The sequence below is a fragment of the Oncorhynchus mykiss genome, chromosome 10 (genome assembly GCF_013265735.2).
Source record: "Oncorhynchus mykiss isolate Arlee chromosome 10, USDA_OmykA_1.1, whole genome shotgun sequence".
Lineage (NCBI taxonomy): Eukaryota > Metazoa > Chordata > Actinopteri > Salmoniformes > Salmonidae > Oncorhynchus > Oncorhynchus mykiss.
Genome location: NC_048574.1, coordinates 31014228 through 31034317, shown reverse-complemented (window position 1 = coordinate 31034317; position 20090 = coordinate 31014228). Strand labels below are relative to the sequence as shown.

General features: G+C 42.9%; 2 protein-coding genes and 1 pseudogene across 12 annotated transcripts in view; 1 reads left to right on the top strand and 2 right to left on the bottom strand.

The window, feature by feature from the left end:
- Positions 1-12359, bottom strand: part of LOC110533645 (vacuole membrane protein 1) — a 102789-nt gene extending 90430 nt beyond the window's left edge. For 2 of the 5 annotated variants that reach the window (XM_021618060.2, XM_021618056.2), the window contains exons 1-3: positions 11994-12359; positions 5115-5224; positions 4739-4874 (exon numbers count right to left, since the gene is read on the bottom strand). Coding sequence is in view for 4 of the 5 variants with exons in the window: in XM_021618056.2 (XP_021473731.2) it covers positions 4739-4874; positions 5115-5193 (215 nt within the window). In the remaining variant the exon portion in view is untranslated. Of the gene's footprint in view, positions 1-4738; positions 4875-5114; positions 5225-6915; positions 7043-7345; positions 7488-11993 lie in introns of those variants that run through there. The other 3 variants (XM_021618055.2, XM_021618059.2, XM_021618057.2) reach the window with 2 other exon arrangements.
- Positions 12093-12856, top strand: LOC110534882 (annotated as a pseudogene).
- Positions 12857-14242: 1386 nt separating this feature from the next.
- The window catches only part of LOC110533644 (clathrin heavy chain 1), a 47383-nt gene continuing 41535 nt past the window's right edge, over positions 14243-20090 (bottom strand). For 2 of the 7 annotated variants that reach the window (XM_036990060.1, XM_036990059.1), the window contains 4 exons: positions 18505-18525; positions 16468-16543; positions 16140-16160; positions 14243-15677 (listed from right to left, as the gene is read on the bottom strand). In XM_036990060.1, the coding sequence (XP_036845955.1) occupies positions 15541-15677; positions 16140-16160; positions 16468-16543; positions 18505-18525 (255 nt within the window). In that variant the 3' untranslated portion in view covers positions 14243-15540. The remainder of the gene's footprint in view (positions 15678-16139; positions 16161-16467; positions 16544-18504; positions 18526-20090) is intronic. The other 5 variants (XM_036990062.1, XM_036990063.1, XM_036990064.1 and 2 more) reach the window with 3 other exon arrangements.

Below are 20090 nucleotides of genomic sequence, written 5' to 3'. Positions count from 1 at the left end.
TTGCTGAAAATAAACAGTTGATCGTGAGAGGACATTTTCTTTTGTACGTCGACTGACCTGGATGGAGTAAGGAAACCCACTTTGTTCGTACTATAGTTTTCTTTCCATAAGTCTTTCCCTTTCATGGAAAGCTAGGCTTTATGAGATACCCAGTTAGAGCCTTGGCACAAGCCCCCCCAGAGTTATAAATGGGCTTGTATCAAGTGTATGAAGACAGGGAGATGGCACGACAAAACCTATTCCCCCCTCAGGAGACTGAAAAGATTTGGTATGGGTCCTCAGATCCTCAAAAGGTTCTACAGCTGCACCGTCGAGAGCATCCTGATGGACTGCATCACTGACTGGAATGGCAACTGCTCGGCCACTGACCGCAAGGCACAGAGGGTAGTGTGAACGGCCCAGTACATCACTGGGGCCAAGTTTCCTGCTATCCAGGACCTATATACTAGGTGGAGTCAGAGAAAGGAACTAAAATTTGTCAAAGACTCCAGCCACCCAAGTTATAGACCTCTCTGCTACTGCACGACAAGCGATACCGGAGAGGCGGTGGAAGTGGAAGGAGCGAGTAGTGTTGAAGACGCAATGGTAATTGAGACTGCACCAGTGAATGTTTCCTGGCAATCAAGGGATCCTGATATATTACATGTGAAAAAGGTGGACTTTGTAGCTTTTATTGCAATGGTCATAAACAGTACAGCACAAACAGAGAAGAAATCAGAAAATTGAAATAATTTTGAGTTTATAGCCGAGGCCTTGTAAGAAGTCCGGTCAAAGGATGTTCTGCCGTCACAGGCCCTTGAGCCTGTGTAGCGATGTGACTTGAATTGGAATGTTGTTTTTGTTTGTGCTATTTTATGATCCCCCCTTCCTACAATAATTTTATTTTTTCTATAGTTGGCCACCCATACAGTAGGTGGCGGCATGCACCTCCATAGCTTGTTTGCGGTCTGCCATAACGCCAAAGAAGCAGTTTGGAGTGGAATGTCTAACTATGGTGAGTCACGTGTCTTTTAGCTGCCAGTTTTGTATGTTTTTAACTTGCTCTGTTACTGCAGTTTTAAATTAAGTACTTCTGAACCGTTTTTATTCTGTCCTTTTTAAGTGTCAGAGTAAAGGCCAGCTCTCTCACTTGGTGTTAGGAGCATTAGTAAACACTACCACTTCCACACAGCAGCAACGGGTCAGGTGCTCTGCCAGGAAGCCTTGATAAGCAAACAGGTGTGGGCAATTATTGGTGCTTGTCAATCTGTGAGAGAGGTGGCAAGAAATCTGCCTTGGTTTGTTTTGTGTTACCTATTTGGTTTGGGTATTCCTGTCTGTAGTTTCCTTTTGTGTGTATATTATCTACTTTGGAACTAATAATCTGCTTTGGCTGCCGACCCATGCGAGTGAGAGTGGAGCCGGCCCTGGATCTAGGTAAGGTTGCCGTCTCCTGGGCACATGCACACAACAGCATACACTGATTTCTCATATAGATGCACATATTAAATCAGGTTACAGACAATGTACCTAGACCTGGGAACCCTAGACATAGCAAGTGTAGCCAAATCAGAAAGCTAGCTAATTGGTTTTGTAACAAGTGGAAGGGGATGGATAAGGAGGGATGAGGGAGGAGAGAAAGATATTTCAGATCAGGTGGTGGCTGGAGTAGCGCAGGCACACAGGCTGATCCCATCCCAATGTATTTAAGTGGGCATCTGAGGCTGAGGGCTGTTGGAGGACTTAAGGCCCTGATCCTTGGTAACCATATTAAAGGACTTACACTCACTTCCTCTCCTGTCTTCACCCACTTATTAATCTGTGTCACAGGATATTACAGATATCTTAATTTGAGCCAGTTTGCTACAGCAGGAAAATAATCCTGCAGCAACAGTAAATGTGGATAATGGCTTTATTGTAGGGGTTGATTAATAAAAAGTCTGAAATTTCAAAGTGGAAATTCACAAGTTAAATTTCCTGCATTGCAGGAAGGTGCCATTTGGAAAGCAAATGGCACCTTATTCTCTACATAGTGCACTACTTTTGACCCTATTGAGGGTTTTCTGTTAATAATTTGAAAGTCAATTCAATCAGATATGAGATTATAAAGCAAACCCTAACAGTAGCCCTGAGTTCATGTCAACATGCGGACTCAACCCCAACCATATTCCTACACCTAGCTTCATATCCACATGTTAGCTCAACCCTAACCATGTTCCTACACATAGCTTCATGTCTACATGTTAGCTCAACCCTAACCATATTCCTACACCTAGCTTCATGTCCACATGTTAGCTCAACCCTAACCATATTCCTACACCTAGCTTCATGTCCACATGTTAGCTCAACCCTAACCATATTCCTACACCTAGCTTCATGTCCACATGTTAGCTCAACCCTAACCATATCCCTACACTTAGCTTCATGTCCACATGTTAGCTCAACCCTAACCATATTCCTACACCTAGCTTCATGTCCACATGTTAGCTCAACCCTAACCATATTCCTACATCTAAGCTTCATGTCCACATGTTAGCTCAACCCTAACCATATTCCTACATATAAGCTTCATGTCCACATGTTAGCTCAACCCTAACCATATTCCTACACCTAGCTTCATGTCCACATGTTAGTCAAACCCTAACCATATTCCTACACCTAGCTTCATGTCCACATGTTAGCTCAACCCTAACCATATTCCTACACCTAGCTTCATGTCCACATGTTAGCTCAACCCTAACCATATTCCTACATCTAAGCTTCATGTCCACATGTTAGCTCAACCCTAACCATATTCCTACACCTAGCTTCATGTCCACATGTTAGTCAAACCCTAACCATATTCCTACATCTAAGCTTCATGTCCACATGTTAGCTCAACCCTAACCATATTCCTACATATAAGCTTCATGTCCACATGTTAGCTCAACCCTAACCATATTCCTACACCTAGCTTCATGTCCACATGTTAGCTCAACCCTAACCATATTCCTACACCTAGCTTCATGTCCACATGTTAGCTCAACCCTAACCATATTCCTACACCTAGCTTCATGTCCACATGTTAGCTCAACCCTAATCATATTCCTACACCTAGCTTCATGTCCACATGTTAGCTCAACCCTAACCATATTCCTACACCTAGCTTCATGTCCACATGTTAGCTCAACCCTAACCATATTCCTACACCTAGCTTCATGTCCACATGTTAGCTCAACCCTAACCATATTCCTACACCTAGCTTCATGTCCACATGTTAGCTCAACCCTAACCATATTCCTACACCTAGCTTTATGTCCACATGTTAGCTCAACCCTAACCATATTCCTACACCTAGCTTCATGTCCACATGTTAGCTCAACCCTAACCATTACCCTAACACTAACTTCATGTCTGCTTATAAAGCTTTTGATACTACAAATAATTATCTGTGCTATAACTTATCACACTAGCTGTTTATATATATATATATATATTCACTTCTCGCTCACCATTTACATTTTATTTAACTAGGCAAGTCAAATAAGAACAAAATCTTATTTACAATGACGGCCTACACCGGCCAAACCCAAACGATGCTGGGCCAATTGTGCGCTGCCCTATGGGACTCCCAATCACGGCCGGGTGTGATACAGTCTGGAATCAAACCAGGGTGTCTGTAGTGACGCCTCAAGCACTGAGAGGCAGTACCTTAGACCGCTGCGCCATTCAGGAGCCCATGCAATCCACTTGCTATGAAAACAACTTGTGCTATCCTGAACTAAGCAGCCTCTTACTCTGGCAGCAAGCTACTTGTCTTATGGTTTACCACATCCTCTTGTCATTTAGAAAATAAACATTATGTCCTCATGCACAACCACAAGAGGCTCAATGTGCACATTGACTTCATGTCATCGTGTACATGTCAACAGACAATTAGGTGACTAAAAACAGTGAAAACATCATGGGGATCACCCTTGAGACAAGGTATTCATATCAGAAACCGGTTCTATATTACCATCAACATTGAGCCTGCAATGATACGGAGTGTGTGGGAGTATTATTCAACTGAACTCATAATACAATTTTTATAAACACTTTTTAAACTGGGCTGGTAAAAATATAATTTGGGCTGTGCATCTAATTAGCTTCCTTCATAGCAACATCAATGAAGATTAATGGCAAAAACGACTCCCTGCTTACGTAGTTGTTTTAATAAATGGTCCTGTGTTTGTTTGGTCTGACTGTAGAGCCAGGCACACAGGATGAATTACAGGGGAGCGAGCCAGGAGGGCAGCAGGTAGTTTCAAGGTCTCCTGTCTGCACGTCCTTTCTCCTCGCATCCTTCTCAAAACACTTTGAAGGAGAAGGCCCGAAGGGAGGGACATTGGCTCTTCTCCCCCAATGCAGTTAGAGAAGGTCAGGACAGAGGCAGCGAGGAAAGACTAATTGAGAAAGAGCCTATATCTTCTACTGTAGACTCTGACCCTGCTGCCTCCACGTCGGTCTGTGGCTGGGCTGCCATAACATGGCCACAGCAGTAGGGAGTGTGTGTGTGGGCTCAGACCTTTGTCTTATTCCACACCACCAGCTCAACTGTATACTTGCTTAGTCTGTCATAGTGCAATGGTTCCCAGTATTGGGGAGATTCATGAATACATAACCTCTGTTTCCACACTGAGAAACAGAAATACTTTATATTTTAACACTTTGTAGTCAACACTTTTTATATTCAACACTTCCACGATGGAGGAGATGAGGACTGAAGTGTGTGTCTCACCTCCACATCCAGTCCTTCAGGGTTGTGAGCAGCTCCCGCAGGAAGTAGTGTAGCGTGACGAGCGGTTTCTTCCATAACACCAGAGACACACGCTCCTCGCGGTCCCTCTGCTTCCTCTCACTCAGCGACAAGGAGTCTTCAAAAACACACACACACACAGTGGGTTTTACCTTTACCACCTCTAAAGACATGTCAGTCAATGAACTACTAGGCTGTAGCTTAAATCAACTCAAATTATACTGTGCTGGTTTTTATTTTCTTCAGTAAGGGTGAACAAATACTTTGGCCTACATCACTGTATGTTACGTCAACAATAACAATCATTAACTTCATTAACTGGTCATGGTCATTTCGTGGTTCATTCAGCGGTCGCTACCTGCAGACTGCCCGTTGTGCTTTTCTCTGGCTGATAGGCGCCTCTGAGGTAGCTCGCAGTCTGCCCCATTTTTTGCCATCTCATTGAGTAGTGGTTGGACCGGGGGACACCTGAAGAGGAATGACAAAAAACAGAGAGGACAGACTGGTTAGAGCAGACCTAGGGGACTGTCAGTCCAGACTGAGTGGTGAGCAAAGTGCAGCAAGATATGGGACAGACTGTGTAGTGTTGGCAGGTCTAGTCATGGCGGAGTGATGATCAGAGTGCAGAAGGTGATGGTATCATTAGCCCTATGCATGACCTTTATCGGGTTACCACTAATCTGCAGGACACAGAACAGTGTGTGAGAGACAGCTGAGAGTTGGGACTCTGACATACAGGCACGCAGGCTGCTCAGCTCTGGTGGAAGTTTCAGTGTCACACAGCCTGATAATCCCTCTATCCAGCACCCTTGGCTCTGCTACAGGAGGGCCCCTGTATTCAGTTTACAAATGTACACATTAACTGGGCTGACAGACTGCAGACACAGTACAGCGTTGGATTTTACAGGGGCCCATGATGGCTCTTTTCTATTACAAATAGGAATTCTATGGACACATGCTGACTGAGGCCCGAGTAGGGTTGTTTTTGTTGTGAGAAATATTAGCTGCGAGCCTCTGGAACACACATGGACAGTGACAACCTACTACTGAATGGTATAGGGTGGCTCATAGGTCTAAATGCAGAGGTTCATCACTGCTCATTCAAACCTCCTAGTAAGTGAATGAGCAAGTTATTTACTACAATCAACACTACAAAAAAGTAGCCAAACAGATGTTTTACAAAAAGTTACCTGTTCCTTCGAATACAAATACTGGGCTAGAAAAGATGCATGGGAAAATTATTTATTGGGCTGAAAATACTGTAGCATTAAAATCATCACTCAGTCAGTGTTGAGTTTAGGCTATAATATTCAGTGTAGTAGGAGATAATAGCCTACTACATCTACATGCTCAATAATGCAGTGTCAGAGTGTTGGTGCAACACAAGCACAAAATGCACAGACTGGTTCCTACACCTACCAGTTAAGCCAGTCATGTAAAGTTTAGGGGGAGTAAAGGTAGTGGATGCCCCATATCAACTTCAACTGCTGCCTCTAATCATACCATGAATGTTTTCTGTGAGAGAAGTCCCTTTGGCTGAGACAAAACAGCTTGGATATACCGTGTATTGACAGCTATCCAAAAAGGAGAGCAATAAGCATCATGCATCAAAGCCAGCTGCATTGCAGAGCTAGTCACCTTTAAAGGGCCAATCTGGAATTGCTACATACATTTTGTCAGTTAAATTAATAGCCATTGATTCTTGAAGAAAATAACTTTTATAAATGCTTCATGAGTTACTGTCATACCCCATAAGATCCCACAAAATAAGCTTGTTTTACTCCAATGTTTGTAAACAATGTAAACAAACACTGTATAGCTTCAAAACATGGTTAACATTACAATTTTGATCTCATGGATGGTCAGTCCTTGCAGCCACAGCTCTAGGAATTTGAGTGTTCATATTTCTCAAGCCCCATCCCTCAGCTGTTTACCAAAACAAGAGGCAGGGTGTGCCTTTTTGTTATTGTTTGAACTCCGGATTGACCCTTTAATATATTGTCTTGTCTACTCTTGTACGTCAACAAGACTGTTGTTTGGCTGTGTGACGTAACTTGGTGCAAAAATTTGACAAATAAGCAGCATCACAGCTTGTCAGTACACGGGAGTTGGAACCCCCACTACGCTTCATCATTTAAAGAGCGGAATCTTTTATTTACCTGTAATGTTGATCTCACAATCTGCAAATTCAAGGCTAATGCCTGAAAAGAACAAAACAGCGCGTGTCCTAGATCCAGCAGCGCGCACAAAACCCGCCAGAGCCAAGGACTCGATTGCGCAATAACTTCCTTCAATAAACAGACTGCGTGTTTGAGACCTATTGTGAACCCACTTGTGCCGTTACGCTTCGAAAGCTAAACTATGGTTGTGAAACTTCACCAGGGGATAAATTATAATTAAAGTTACATGTTAAACAATCGCGTCGAATTAAATGTGATTTATTTTTGACAAGCAGTTCTAGCATCACTCCCTCTCCACGCAGTGCGCACTGGTTTTTAAAGTAGCCTATCAACAGTACCAAAAAGTAATATAAATCTCTTGGTACGCAACAAGTAATGCACAATGTTCGAGGCAGGCAGAGCAACTTACCATACTGAGATGTCTTGAGTGCTAGCAATGTGCCAAAAACCACCGTTTCAAGTGGCAATATAATTAATTATACAACCTACACGACTATAGTCTAGTGCGGGGTGTGGTGGGGGCACAGAAAGGGATAACGCACTAGAAGGATAGTCGGGGGCCGCGGAGGGGGTGGTGGCAAGTAAATGAGACATTTCACCATTTGCAGTAACTACCCCAAGAGTTAACTAATTTAAAGCTCCAAAAATATATTCAGATCACTTTCCTTGAACACAAGTACAATTTAGTTTTTATATATATATCTTTTTTTTTTTTTTTTTTTTTTAGTAGGGCGGGGGAGGAGGATTATTTAAGATACTGTTGGAAGAGGCAGGGTTTTCGGGAAGATGGGCAGGGACTCCTGTCCTAGCTTCAGGTGGAAGCTGGTTCCACCGTTGGGGTGCCAGGACAGAAGAGCTTGGACTGGGCTGAGCGGGAGCTGCCCTCCCATGGGTGTGGGAGGACCAAGAGACCTGAGGTGGCAGAACGGAGTGCTTGGGTTGGGGTGTAGGGTTTGAGCATAGCCTGACAGTCGGGAGGGGCAGTTCCTCTTGCTGTTCTGTAGGTAAGCACCATGGTCTTGTAGTGGATGTAAGCTTCAACTGGAAGTCAGTGGAGGATTGGGATGACATGAGAGAACTTGGGAAGGTTGAAAACCAGATGGGCTACTGCGTTCTGGATAAGTTTCAGGGGTTTAATGGCACAAGTCTTTTTAAATAAAGCCATACTGAGTGGGCTACAATTCCAATTTGTAGCCCACTCTTCCCCCAGAAGAGGAAGAACATTTATTACAAATAATGTTTAAACTCCAATGTACTGATAGTACTGATAGAGGATACACCACTTTTATTGGAGAGAATGCATAAGGAAGTTTATTTTATGTTTATGAATGACATTGCAAACAACGATGGTAAAATTGTCACAAGCAATTAATCAAATTGTATTGATGTATTCTCTATAAAAAAAAAATTATAACCAACCCATTGCACCTCTTGCCACAAATGGACGAGGAAATTACTTAAATGAAAGAAATTAGTTATTTTGTCTGCCACCAATTTAAAAATCAGAAATAGCTTAAAATGAGCAATTCTAAATTGTTAAAATGTATCAGTTTCACTTGCAGTCAAGAGGGTTGACAACCGCATACAATTCAAGATAGTTAGGAACAGATTTTCATGAACTGCTATACAAAACCACAATTGACACAGTCTGTTACTTTCAATTAAATCTATTATATTAAATTCTTGCTACAAAAAGAATGCTCAGTATGTGGGGCATTGGACAGTCAGACCTGTGCAGACTGCCATGCGGAAACCGACTCATTAGGGCATCTCTTTTGGTACTGTCCATTGGAGTCAGGTCCAGGAATGGTTGTCATAATAGAGGCGGCAGGTAGCCTAGTGGTTAGAGCGTTGGGCCAGTAACCGGCAGGTAGCCTAGTGGTTAGAGCGTTGGGCCAGTAACCGGCAGGTAGCCTAGTGGTTAGAGCGTTGGGCCAGTAACCAGTTCGAATCCCTGTTCTAACCCACTGTTCCTAGGCCGTCTTTGTAAATAAGAATATGTTCTTAACTGACTTGTCTAGCTAAATAAATTAATTATATTGGCTCTGCAAACTGTATTGTTGGGGGATTTGAAGGTCCAGGGGCAATGTTGCAGATGGGAAGGTTCAAGCCCCCTAGTGAGACGCCATGGTAGAATGGAGGAATGTATTGCAAGATAAAATGGTAGAATGGGTTGATCTGTGGCTGTCTGAAGGTTGGAAAATATATATATATCACACACACACACACACGTTTGAGGTCATCCAATCAGGGGGGAGGATGGGAATGTGATTATTGTATGTTTTGTGTTTAGTTATGTTGTGTGTGTGTTTTGGTTTCAGGCTGTGAGCGGTGTGTCTGCTGGTCCTGATGGTTATGGGTAGTTTCAGGCTGTGAGCGGTGTGTCTGGTGGTTATGGGTAGTTTCAGGCTGTGAGCGGTGTGTCTGCTGGTCCTGGTGGTTATGGGTAGTTTCAGGCTGTGAGCGGTGTGTCTGGTGGTTATGGGTAGTTTCAGGCTGTGAGCGGTGTGTCTGGTGGTTATGGGTAGTTTCAGGCTGTGAGCCGTGTGTCTGCTGGTCCTGGTGGTTATGGGTAGTTTCAGGCTGTGAGCCGTGTGTCTGGTGGTTATGGGTAGTTTCAGGCTGTGAGCCGTGTGTCTGCTGGTCCTGGTGGTTATGGGTAGTTTCAGGCTGTGAGCCGTGTGTCTGGTGGTTATGGGTAGTTTCAGGCTGTGAGCCGTGTGTCTGCTGGTCCTGGTGGTTATGGGTAGTTTCAGGCTGTGAGCCGTGTGTCTGCTGGTCCTGATGGTTATGGGTAGTTTCAGGCTGTGAGCCGTGTGTCTGCTGGTCCTGGTGGTTATGGGTAGTTTCAGGCTGTGAGCCGTGTGTCTGGTGGTTATGGGTAGTTTCAGGCTGTGAGCCGTGTGTCTGGTGGTTATGGGTAGTTTCAGGCTGTGAGCCGTGTGTCTGCTGGTCCTGATGGTTATGGGTAGTTTCAGGCTGTGAGCCGTGTGTCTGCTGGTCCTGGTGGTTATGGGTAGTTTCAGGCTGTGAGCAGTGTGTCTGCTGGTCCTGGTGGTTATGGGTAGTTTCAGGCTGTGAGTCGTGTGTCTGCTGGTCCTGGTGGTTATGGGTAGTTTCAGGCTGTGAGCAGTGTGTCTGCTGGTCCTGGTGGTTATGGGTAGTTTCAGGCTGTGAGCCGTGTGTCTGGTGGTTATGGGTAGTTTCAGGCTGTGAGCTGTGTGTCTGCTGGTCCTGGTGGTTATGGGTAGTTTCAGGCTGTGAGCCGTGTGTCTGCTGGTCCTGGTGGTTATGGGTAGTTTCAGGCTGTGAGCAGTGTGTCTGCTGGTCCTGGGTGCGCTCGCTTCCATGCCCAGCCTATTGTACGTGTATATTATTGTAGCGTCACCATCTTTATTGCAAAAATAAATACAAACATAACTTTAGACAACCTCTGTCAAATGAATATGTAATGAACTGTCCATTGATCAGCACAGCAATTGATAAATCAGGACTGTTTGCAAAACAAGTGGTTCTAAGCTTATTTCCATTTTACACGGGTAAGCTAACGGTTACAGAAATCGGGAACACAGACCAGCTCTATAGATCTGAGTGACTGTGTCCAACACCTGTTATGTTGACAAATGGAATTCCGAAATATATCATTTCACAATGACATGTATAGCTAAAATAAAGGTTTAAGGAAATACAGGCAGGCACCACATTACTACAAGACAAACCAGTTCACTCAATCAAGCCGGTGGTCTTGTAAGTATAAAAACTAAGTTTGCTTTCATATAATTAAAGAGAGCATGGAAAGGGATAATGTCTTAGTTTATTCTGTAAGGAATCCAATACTTTACCTTGTATGCAGTACAAATCACATTGTGGGAGCAGCACCTCTAAGTATGAATTAGGCTGTTTGTGAAGATTTTAATCCTAAACAGCTACTGTAGTATGTAAAAGCTGTGTGCTGGAAAACCTTGGCAGAGCATGGGTGAAGTAGGCATTTTGATGCTCATGTGGACTTTATTTTTTAGCTTCAGATCAAAGCTTACTTCTCACTTAATAAATCTATATTAAACAAAACGTTACATAAACAAACCATATAATGACTAAAGGGAAGACCTGTAGGAGTGAGGCACCCAATAAGTGATAAGGCAGGGGGGTTTCTACAATTGTATTATAATGCAATACTAATGCATTGCATGCCATTGTAATAGGCCTACATCCATAATCTAAATCAATGACAACTGTTAACTCTGTAAAAACATGACACCCATTGAGCTCTAAAGCTATTGAATGTAACTCTGAATTGAGAGCAGCTGTCAGACAAGCTCTGTACAGAAGGACAAAAATAAAACTAATGTGTGACAATATCAATGACCTGTTGTATGATTGAAGCTTGATAAAGGTTTTTTCAAAGCACCAAGAATGTGACCTTGCTCTCAAGCTATAACCCAACATTCTGTCAGGACAGGAGTTGCTACCCCTTTTTAAAGAGTACATTTGTATAGCCTCAATCGCACCATATATCACTTTTTATTTGGTAGCTAGCACCTCTAGAGAATAAATTATTCAGATATCCAGCAAAAGATCCTCAGGGAAAAGTCAAGAAATTAACCCTGAACAAAACAGACCAGTAAGTAGATGCAAGGTGGATTATAGAGAATACAAATATGCAATAGAATAGATTCGTGGATTTGATGGTTTGGGGAAAACAAAACATCACCTTTAATTCACACTAACCTAGCTTCATTCATACACGATGGCATTAATTAATCAGATCCTACTGTTACGAAAGCATGTTTTTCCACCAGACACTAGACCATTTTCATTCATCAAGGACTCGGTCAAAATTACAGCGGCTCAAAATAAAATATTAGGTTATAGCAATATCATTAACCTTATATGCTTGACAAAACCTGGAACGCGTCAGTAAACTAGCATTTTACAAATACATGCTGATAGAGGATAGCCTAATGTCAAATGTGGATAGACTATTTGGCCTAATGTTATGCTACTACTGTTAAACACCACGACAATGAAAAGACATCAACCGAACATAGTCCCCTTACCTTCTCCTTTTTCACTCGAACTGTCAAAAGCCGCAGCCTGACGCACAGGAAACAGACCTGTATTTTATTTGATCAAAGATTATTTATTATATTGACAAGATGGTCGAGTGACCTCTCTAACAAGGGAAAGACGTGTCCTTTAAAGATGGAAGCCAGATCAGGTGGGACCATTCTAGCCAATGAGAGGGTAGATACGCGTGAAACGACACAACTCAAATACTCCGTCGATATTCACTAATTATAAGTGAATATCGACGGGTTTTTCTAGTATCAAAATGTATTCCCTGTACGGCCAGGTAGTCATTTGAATATTGGAAGGAGTGGGCTGTGGACTTCGCCTAGGCATGCACTTACGGAATCGGAGCAGCGATGGGGAACGGCAGTGGGGGCGAAGCAGACGCCAGCTTCATGGGAGAGGAGTTCAAAATGATTCTGGTGGTCCGATCAGAACTGAAAATGGATATGGGGAAAGTGGCAGCCCAGTGCTCACAAGCCGCTGTCAGCCTACAAGCAGGTCCAGCGTAGAAACCCCGAGCTACTGATGCAATGGGAGTACTGTGGACAGCCGAAATCGTTGTTAAAGCCCCGTATGAGGACAGTTGATAGAACTGCTAACCCATGCCAAAGTAGGTCTTTCTGCTCCAAGATGCAGGGAGGACACAGATAGCACCAGGGTCCCTTACTGTGCTGGGAGTAGGCCCTGAATCAGCTGATCTCGTGGACACTTGACTGTATTGGAAGTAGGATAATCCTGGTTCAGAGAAGTGGTCATCTGGGAACTATGTATATACACTGCTCAAAAAAATAAAGGGAACACTAAAATAACATCCTAGATCTGAATTAATGAAATACTTTTCTTTACATAGTTGAATGTGCTGACAGAATCACACAAATTATCAACCCATGGAGGTCTGGATTTGGAGTCGCACTCAAAATTAAAGTGGAAAACCACACTACAGGCTGATCCAACATCCTTAAAACAAGTCAAAATGAGGCTCAGTAGTGTGTGTGGCCTCCACGTGCCTGTATGACCTCCCTAGAACGCCTGGGCATGCTGCTGACAGTTTGTGGTGCAACGTGGTGTTGGTGGATGGAGCGAGACATGTCCTCAATTGGATTCAGGTTTGGGGAACGGGCGGGCCAGTTCATAGCATCAATGCCTTCCTCTTGCAGGAACTGCTGACACACTCCAGACACATGAGGTCTAGCATTTAGGAGGAACCCAGGGCCAACCGCACCAGCATATGGTCTCACAAGGGGTCTGAGGATCTCATCTCGGTACCTAATGGCAGTCAGGCTACCTCTGGCGAGCACATGGAGGGCTGTGCGGCCCCCCAAAGAAATGCCACCCCACACCATGACTGACCCACCGCCAAACCAAAGGATGTTGCAGGCAGCAGAACGTCTCTTGATGTACTGGCCTGTCTCCTGGTAGTGCCTCCATGCTCTGGACACTACGCTGACAGACACAGCAAACCTTCTTGCCACAGCTCGCATTGATGTGTCATCCTGGATGAGCTGCACTACCTGAGCCACTTGTGTGGGTTGTAGACTCCGTCTCATGCTACCACTAGAGTGAAAGCACCGCCAGCATTCAAAAGTGACCAAAACAGCCAGGAAGCATAGGAACTGAAGTGGTCTGTGGTCACCACCTGCAGAACCACTCCTTTATTGGGGGTGTCTTGCTAATTGCCTATAATTTCCACCTGTTGTCTATTCCATTTGCACAACAGAATGTGAAATGTGTCAGTGTTGCTTCCTAAATGGACAGTTTCATTTCACAGAAGTGTGATTGACTTGGAGTTACATTGTGTTGTTTAAGTGTTCCCTTTTTTTTGAGCAGTGTCCAACCATGTCATCCTAGCATAACTGATACCCAGACCCAATCTTTGGCCTACATCTGTGTTTAGAATGTGCACTTGTACTTAAACTACCCCCAAACCCACCTGAGCTTGCAATTAAAACACTAATACATCCCTCATTTGAAAGGCAAAAATCCATAGTGATGGATTTTCCCTAAAGGATGCCTTGATAAAAGGTTCATAAGAGTGAAGGTAGACCAACAAATGTTGGCCGTGCACGGCCGACGCAATAGGACTGCTGTCATTTTCAATGAATTCCCTGGCCATTCTAAATGTTGAATCGCCACAAATCATTGACACCTGTGCATGGCCGACGTGTTAGTCTATCATCCTTACAAGCATGACGATAAAACAAGGTTGAGAAGGGAACAAGAGACCCGACCAGACTTTTCTTGACAAACAAGAAGCCTTTATTTTATGTGGAAAAGAACTGCTGTTTCATTCATCATCATGATCCAGATCCTGCACAATCAACTATTTGAGTGCACGCTTAAATCTAGTCATTTGTTTTGAGAGTATAGGGTAGAGGGAGAGTTAATGATTCTTTGTATACACACACACAAGCCTTTGATAAAAACACAATTACCAGTTTCTTCAATTAGATCAGACAAATATAGGTTCTGAGTCCCAAATGGCACCCTATTTCCTGCATAGTGCAGTATAATTTTTATGGGCCCTGGTCAAAAGTAGTGCACTATATAGGGAATAGGGTACCATTTTGGCCACACAAAGAAAACCTGGCAGGACATCAAGGCTATTAGGTTTTATATCCTCTTCTGTACAATCAAGAACAGTGACCTAGAACACCACGATACCAGCATATACCAACCGCAGCACAAGGGGAGGGGAGGGGGGAAAGTAACACACATGTCTGACTGAACTGAAGAACAGAGCTTCTTTAATTCTCGTAATCAATCCCTCCAAATAGAATAGCCCCACAAGAGCACTTTACAGCATGAGGAAAGTAAAGTGTCTTACACGCAGCTGAGTGAGACGCAAAGACACCATCGATTTCATCTCTCTACGCACGGTCTGACTCAATGACTAACTGGAGAGCCTGCATAGGCTTGGGAAGGATGAAACTCACTTTTGGAAATCATGTCTGAATGCATCTTAAAATAATCTCTAGAGCTACACAACCCCTTTAACCCTGTGTAGGTCATTACTGGTATTTGTACATAGTGTTACTAGTTTGTGGGTCATGGAAGCGGCAGTCATGTTCAAATATAGAAGAACATTGTAGCTTTTTTCCCTTTCTGAATATACAATAATTAAATGCATTGTACAGACTGATAGAACAAGCTGCTCACACATATCAAAATGAAGAGATTCTACATTAGTTTCTTCACTACAGAGTGCAAATCAGATGCTTCAAAACATACCTTTTTTAATTAAGAAGAGGACTCACTCTTCCCACAAGCCCCCTCATTGTACATAAACCATTCCCCATTAAAAAAAAATGGCATCTAGTAAATATAATGGAATGTGAAAAATTATAATAATTGTGATCCAATCTTTTTCTTTGACAACAGAAATGTCCTTCATGAGTTTTTTTTTAAAGGAAAACAAAAACATAAAAAAAACTGCTTGTTTGAATCCACTAAATGTTGTGAGAAGATGGTAAAAGCCTAGTGAAGGACTGAGCTGAGAGAGATGGATGGGCTCCAGGGCTTGCCAGGAGACCTTTACATGCCGTAGCCAAAGCCTGGTTGGGCCTGAGGTGCCTGGGGGTAGCCTGCAGGAGCCTGGTAACCGTAGCCATAGGCCTGCTGGGGGGGCACGGGCACGCTTGGGCCAGCAGTCAGCATAAGCTGGGGTGTGCCTGGAGGAAAGAGAGGCATTTCACATTTTTGGGCTGACACCAAAGATTAGAATCTATTCGGATTCGATTAATTTACTGATTCAAATCATTTGATGCCGATTGATTTGAATATTTAAACGGATCTTTTAACATGGAACACAAGCCACAGCTCAACTCTAACATTCCAGAGTGCCAAGGAAGCTCAACTGTTATTTTTTATTTGAATGATTTTTCTTTTGAACAGCAGACTGTAGAGTGAAGACAGGTTGAGGAGATTGAGTCAAAGGGCAGCGGGCCGGATTCAAACCCATGCCGTCTGCCATAAGTGTTCCGAGGTCAGAGGCAGTAGCCACTGGCCCACACGGAAGCCTAGATGCATTGTTCACAAGACTACAGCCTGTCTGCTGCAGAGGGAAAAGAGAGCCACGAGAAAGCGAGTGTTGATCAGTTATGGACATAAGTGCTGAAAACATGTTTGCTCACCATTTACTAAGTTATCAGGACCTATTAGGATGAGAAATACCAGAGTTTTGGCGCAGGTACAGCAGACTATACGAATATTAGTTAGAAATGATATCTGATACGAATATCAAAACAGGGACAGCCACATGCATGTCACCAATATCAACAAACTTGTCACTATTAAAAACCTTTACACAGCTTATCAATCTCTTTACATCTTATTTCCTATCTTTACTTAGAGCACAAAAGGCTGGGTTACGAGTCATCTTCACTGTTTGAGTTGGCGTGAATGGCTGTTCTCATTGGCCGTGTCAGATTCTTGGCTGTGAATGATGCATGAGGCACTTACCATAGACGATGGGTTGTGTCTCTGTCGCCTGCTCCTCCTCTTTCCTTAGGGACTCCGAGGTCTCCAGCTTGTCCACCTGGAAGAGGTCAGAAAGAACACGATGATAAACAGCTACAAGCAGGCAGGCCAGAAGAAGACATGCTGGAAAAGCATTCATTAACTGTTCTTTCCTTTAGTCATTTAATATGTTAAGTGATTGATGGATAGGACTGTTCTAGGTGATTATTCTTTGCAACACATACAAGGCTGCTGTGAGCTGCCCCTTCGTCACACATTTAAAACTAGTGAAGAAATATGAGATGACCATTAAGATGTGAGGAAAAATACTTTCAATGAAATTTGGTCCCTCCATTCAGCCAGTCTTGAAGTGATGTTTTCAGTATAGATTAACATTGCTATGTGTGCAGAGAACCAAACCCATATCAAGTATGCAACAGGAGTACAACATTTCATGATCAACACTTGACCTTTCATCTCTGAGCTATTTTAATGTAGCGATGTTAACTGCCAGGCGGTATTTTTTCTAGGATTTATCTAGGACTTTTTCACCCTTTCCCTTAAATCAAACATGCTTAGTTTTAGCTCAGCAATATCAGTCTACTGTAACTCCAATGAGTGACCTTAAGCATAGCAGAAGCAGATTTCCAAAAGTTGTTAGGAAGAAAACGGAATTGCGTTTAAAAGTTGCAGTAAGAGGCAAGATGCATTTTGCGCTATTAAAAAACAACTTTTCACAATTTTGTTCTCACTATCTTTCTGTGCTTCTCAGTGCTGAAAGTGGGTCCAGTTCCCTCCATACTAATTGTAAAGAAAATAAAAAATAATGAGTAAATCTCTTCCAACAGAGGCATCATTAAAAGGAGAACATGCTACAGTAGTGGTGTTACAATTGGTTAAATTAATGTGCATGAAAAAGAGGCAAAAGTACTGAAGCGCAGAGGGAGTCAAAGCCCGGGATGATTCGTAGTCCAGCCACTCAAGGCCCATCAACCAACAGCAAGGCACAGCCGACAACATCAATGTCTCCTAGAGACTCTCAGTGACGCTAGATTCTCATTGGCAGGTGCTCAATCACATGCATATATTAAAACCAGAGAATATTTCCCAAAGTGCAGGTACCATTACCCGTTTTTCATACAAAACATACATACCCTCTCGGATACAGTGTAAAGGTCTGTGAAGGAATGCACTTTTCAGCTACTGCCCGTGCAACATGAATTAACAAATATATTTTATTTTCTCTGCTTCTAGTGCTGCAGCACAAGTTGTATTTCACTGTCAAGACTTCAATATGAGAATGAACTCATGAGAAATATATAATTTCATCACTACTTAAACATTTCTGGAGAAAACCCCCCACCAGATAGGTGCAGCCATAGTAGTACGGTGCCCCTGAAAATAATTACGTTAAGTGCCTTGTTCAAGGGCAGACATTTCATTTCTCACCTTGTCGGCTTGGCCAAACGCTCTAAGCACTGTGCTACTTTTCCACCTTAAAGTGCATTCGCTTCACAAATTTTGATCATACAATGCATTTCTTGGCTTACAGTTTTAGTACTATGGTTAAATGCAGTCTACAACTGGTTTGCAGTCTATTTTGAGAGGGGGTCTTAGCTATATGCCAGCAATCAGAAGCTTCAAGATTGAGTTCATTAATGGGTGTTATTTATTCTACAAAATTAACACTCTTGGGGCATCAAAAGCACTTTAAGGTCATTGTGGGTTCAAGGGTCAGGACTGGGAACCAATGGCAGACTGGCATCATTGACAGACTTCCTCAGACTAAGGGTTGTCATTGGTGAGTAACTACAGATCTACTAGATTGCTCTGCTGCCCAGTCGGAGAGAGTTCAGTTGAGAAGGCACTACTGTGTGTGTGTGTGTGTGTGTGTGTGTGTGTGTGGAAAAGCAGCAGTGTAACTGACATATGGGAGAATTAAAATAAAACGCATGCAGATTCCTGAAGGTAGCAGTGCTCCAGGCTAAATTAATGAACGAAACAGCAAGAGAGAGATGGAATATAGGAATAGACTTTCACCTTTTCCTTAATTGCATCAACCTGGAAGGGAATTCAAGAAGCGCAGCTTAGAAAATAAGAAATCAGTTTACCATAGTGCAGAGACCGAGAGAGAGCAGGCTGAGACAGAATACAAAGATGGGCAACCAAATATCCACATAGTAGAAGAAAATAAAAAACTAACACACTCCTGTCAAAAAGGTAGTCTGGCATTCCTCTGAAATGCCTTGAATTTCTCTAGTTTAATTGTTAAACTATTGTTTCTATCCTAAGAACTATTGTTTTGAAGATAGCGAGACCTCGCTACAATGATTAACCTACCACATTTGCATGCATAAAAATACAGCTGCTAGTAAAATATTTAACTGTTTTCCATTTAGTAGGCTACAGGTTCCGGTCAACTCAACTCTGAGTCACTAAACTACTATTGAGAGCAGAGCAGTATAGACTGCATTAGTCCTGATCTATTGATAGACATATGGTAGAACTTGTGTTCTCTGTCATTGGCTAGACTAGAGAGCTGCTGGACTACTATTCCGTTCAAAGCCATATAATGTGTGTGTGTGTGTGTGTGTGTGTGTGTGTGTGTGTGTGTGTGTGTGTGTGTGTGTGTGTGTATGTATGTATGTATGTATGTATGTATAGTTGAAGTCGGAAGTTTACATACACTTAGGTTGGAGTCATTAAACCTCATTTTTCAACCACTCCACACATTTCTTGTTAACAAACTACAGTTTTGGCAAGCTGGTTAGGACATCTACATTGTGCATGACAAGTAATTGTTCAGACAGATTTCACTTAATCACAATTCCAGTGGGTCAGAAGTTTACATACACTAAATTGACTGTGCCTTTAAACAGCTTGGAAAATTCCAGAAAATGATGTCATGGCTTTAGAAGCTTCTGATAGGCTAATTGACATTGAGTCAATCGGAGGTGTACCTGTGGATGTATTTCAAGGCCTACCTTCAAACTCAGTGCCTCTTTGCTTGACATCATGGGAAAATCAAAAGAAATCAGCCAAGACCTCAGGAAAACAATTGTAGACCTCCACAAGTCTGGAAATTGCTTCCAAGGATGAACTAAATGCCTGAAGGTACCACGTTCATCTGTACAAACAATAGTACACAAGTATAAACACCATAGGACCACGCAGCCTTCATATCGCTCAGGAAGGAGACACGTTCTGTCTCCTAGAGATGAACGTACTTTGGTGCGAAAAATGTAAATCAATCACAGAACATCAAAGGACCTTGTGAAGATGCTGGAGGAAACGGGTACAAAATATCTATATCCACAGTAAAACGAGTCCTATATCGACATAACCTGAAAGGCCGCTCAGCACGGAAGAAAGACACTGCTCCAAAACCGCCATAAAAAAAGCCAGACTACGGTTTGCAACTGCACATGGGGACAAAGATCGTACATTTGAGAAATGTTATCTGGTCTGATGAAATAAAAATTGAACTGTTTGGCCATAATGGCCATCGTTATGTTTGGAGGAAAAGGGGGGATGCTTGCAAGCCAAAGAACACCATTCCAACCGTGAAGCATGGGGGTGGCAGCATCATGTTGTGGGGGTGCTTAGCTGCATGAGGGATTGGTGCA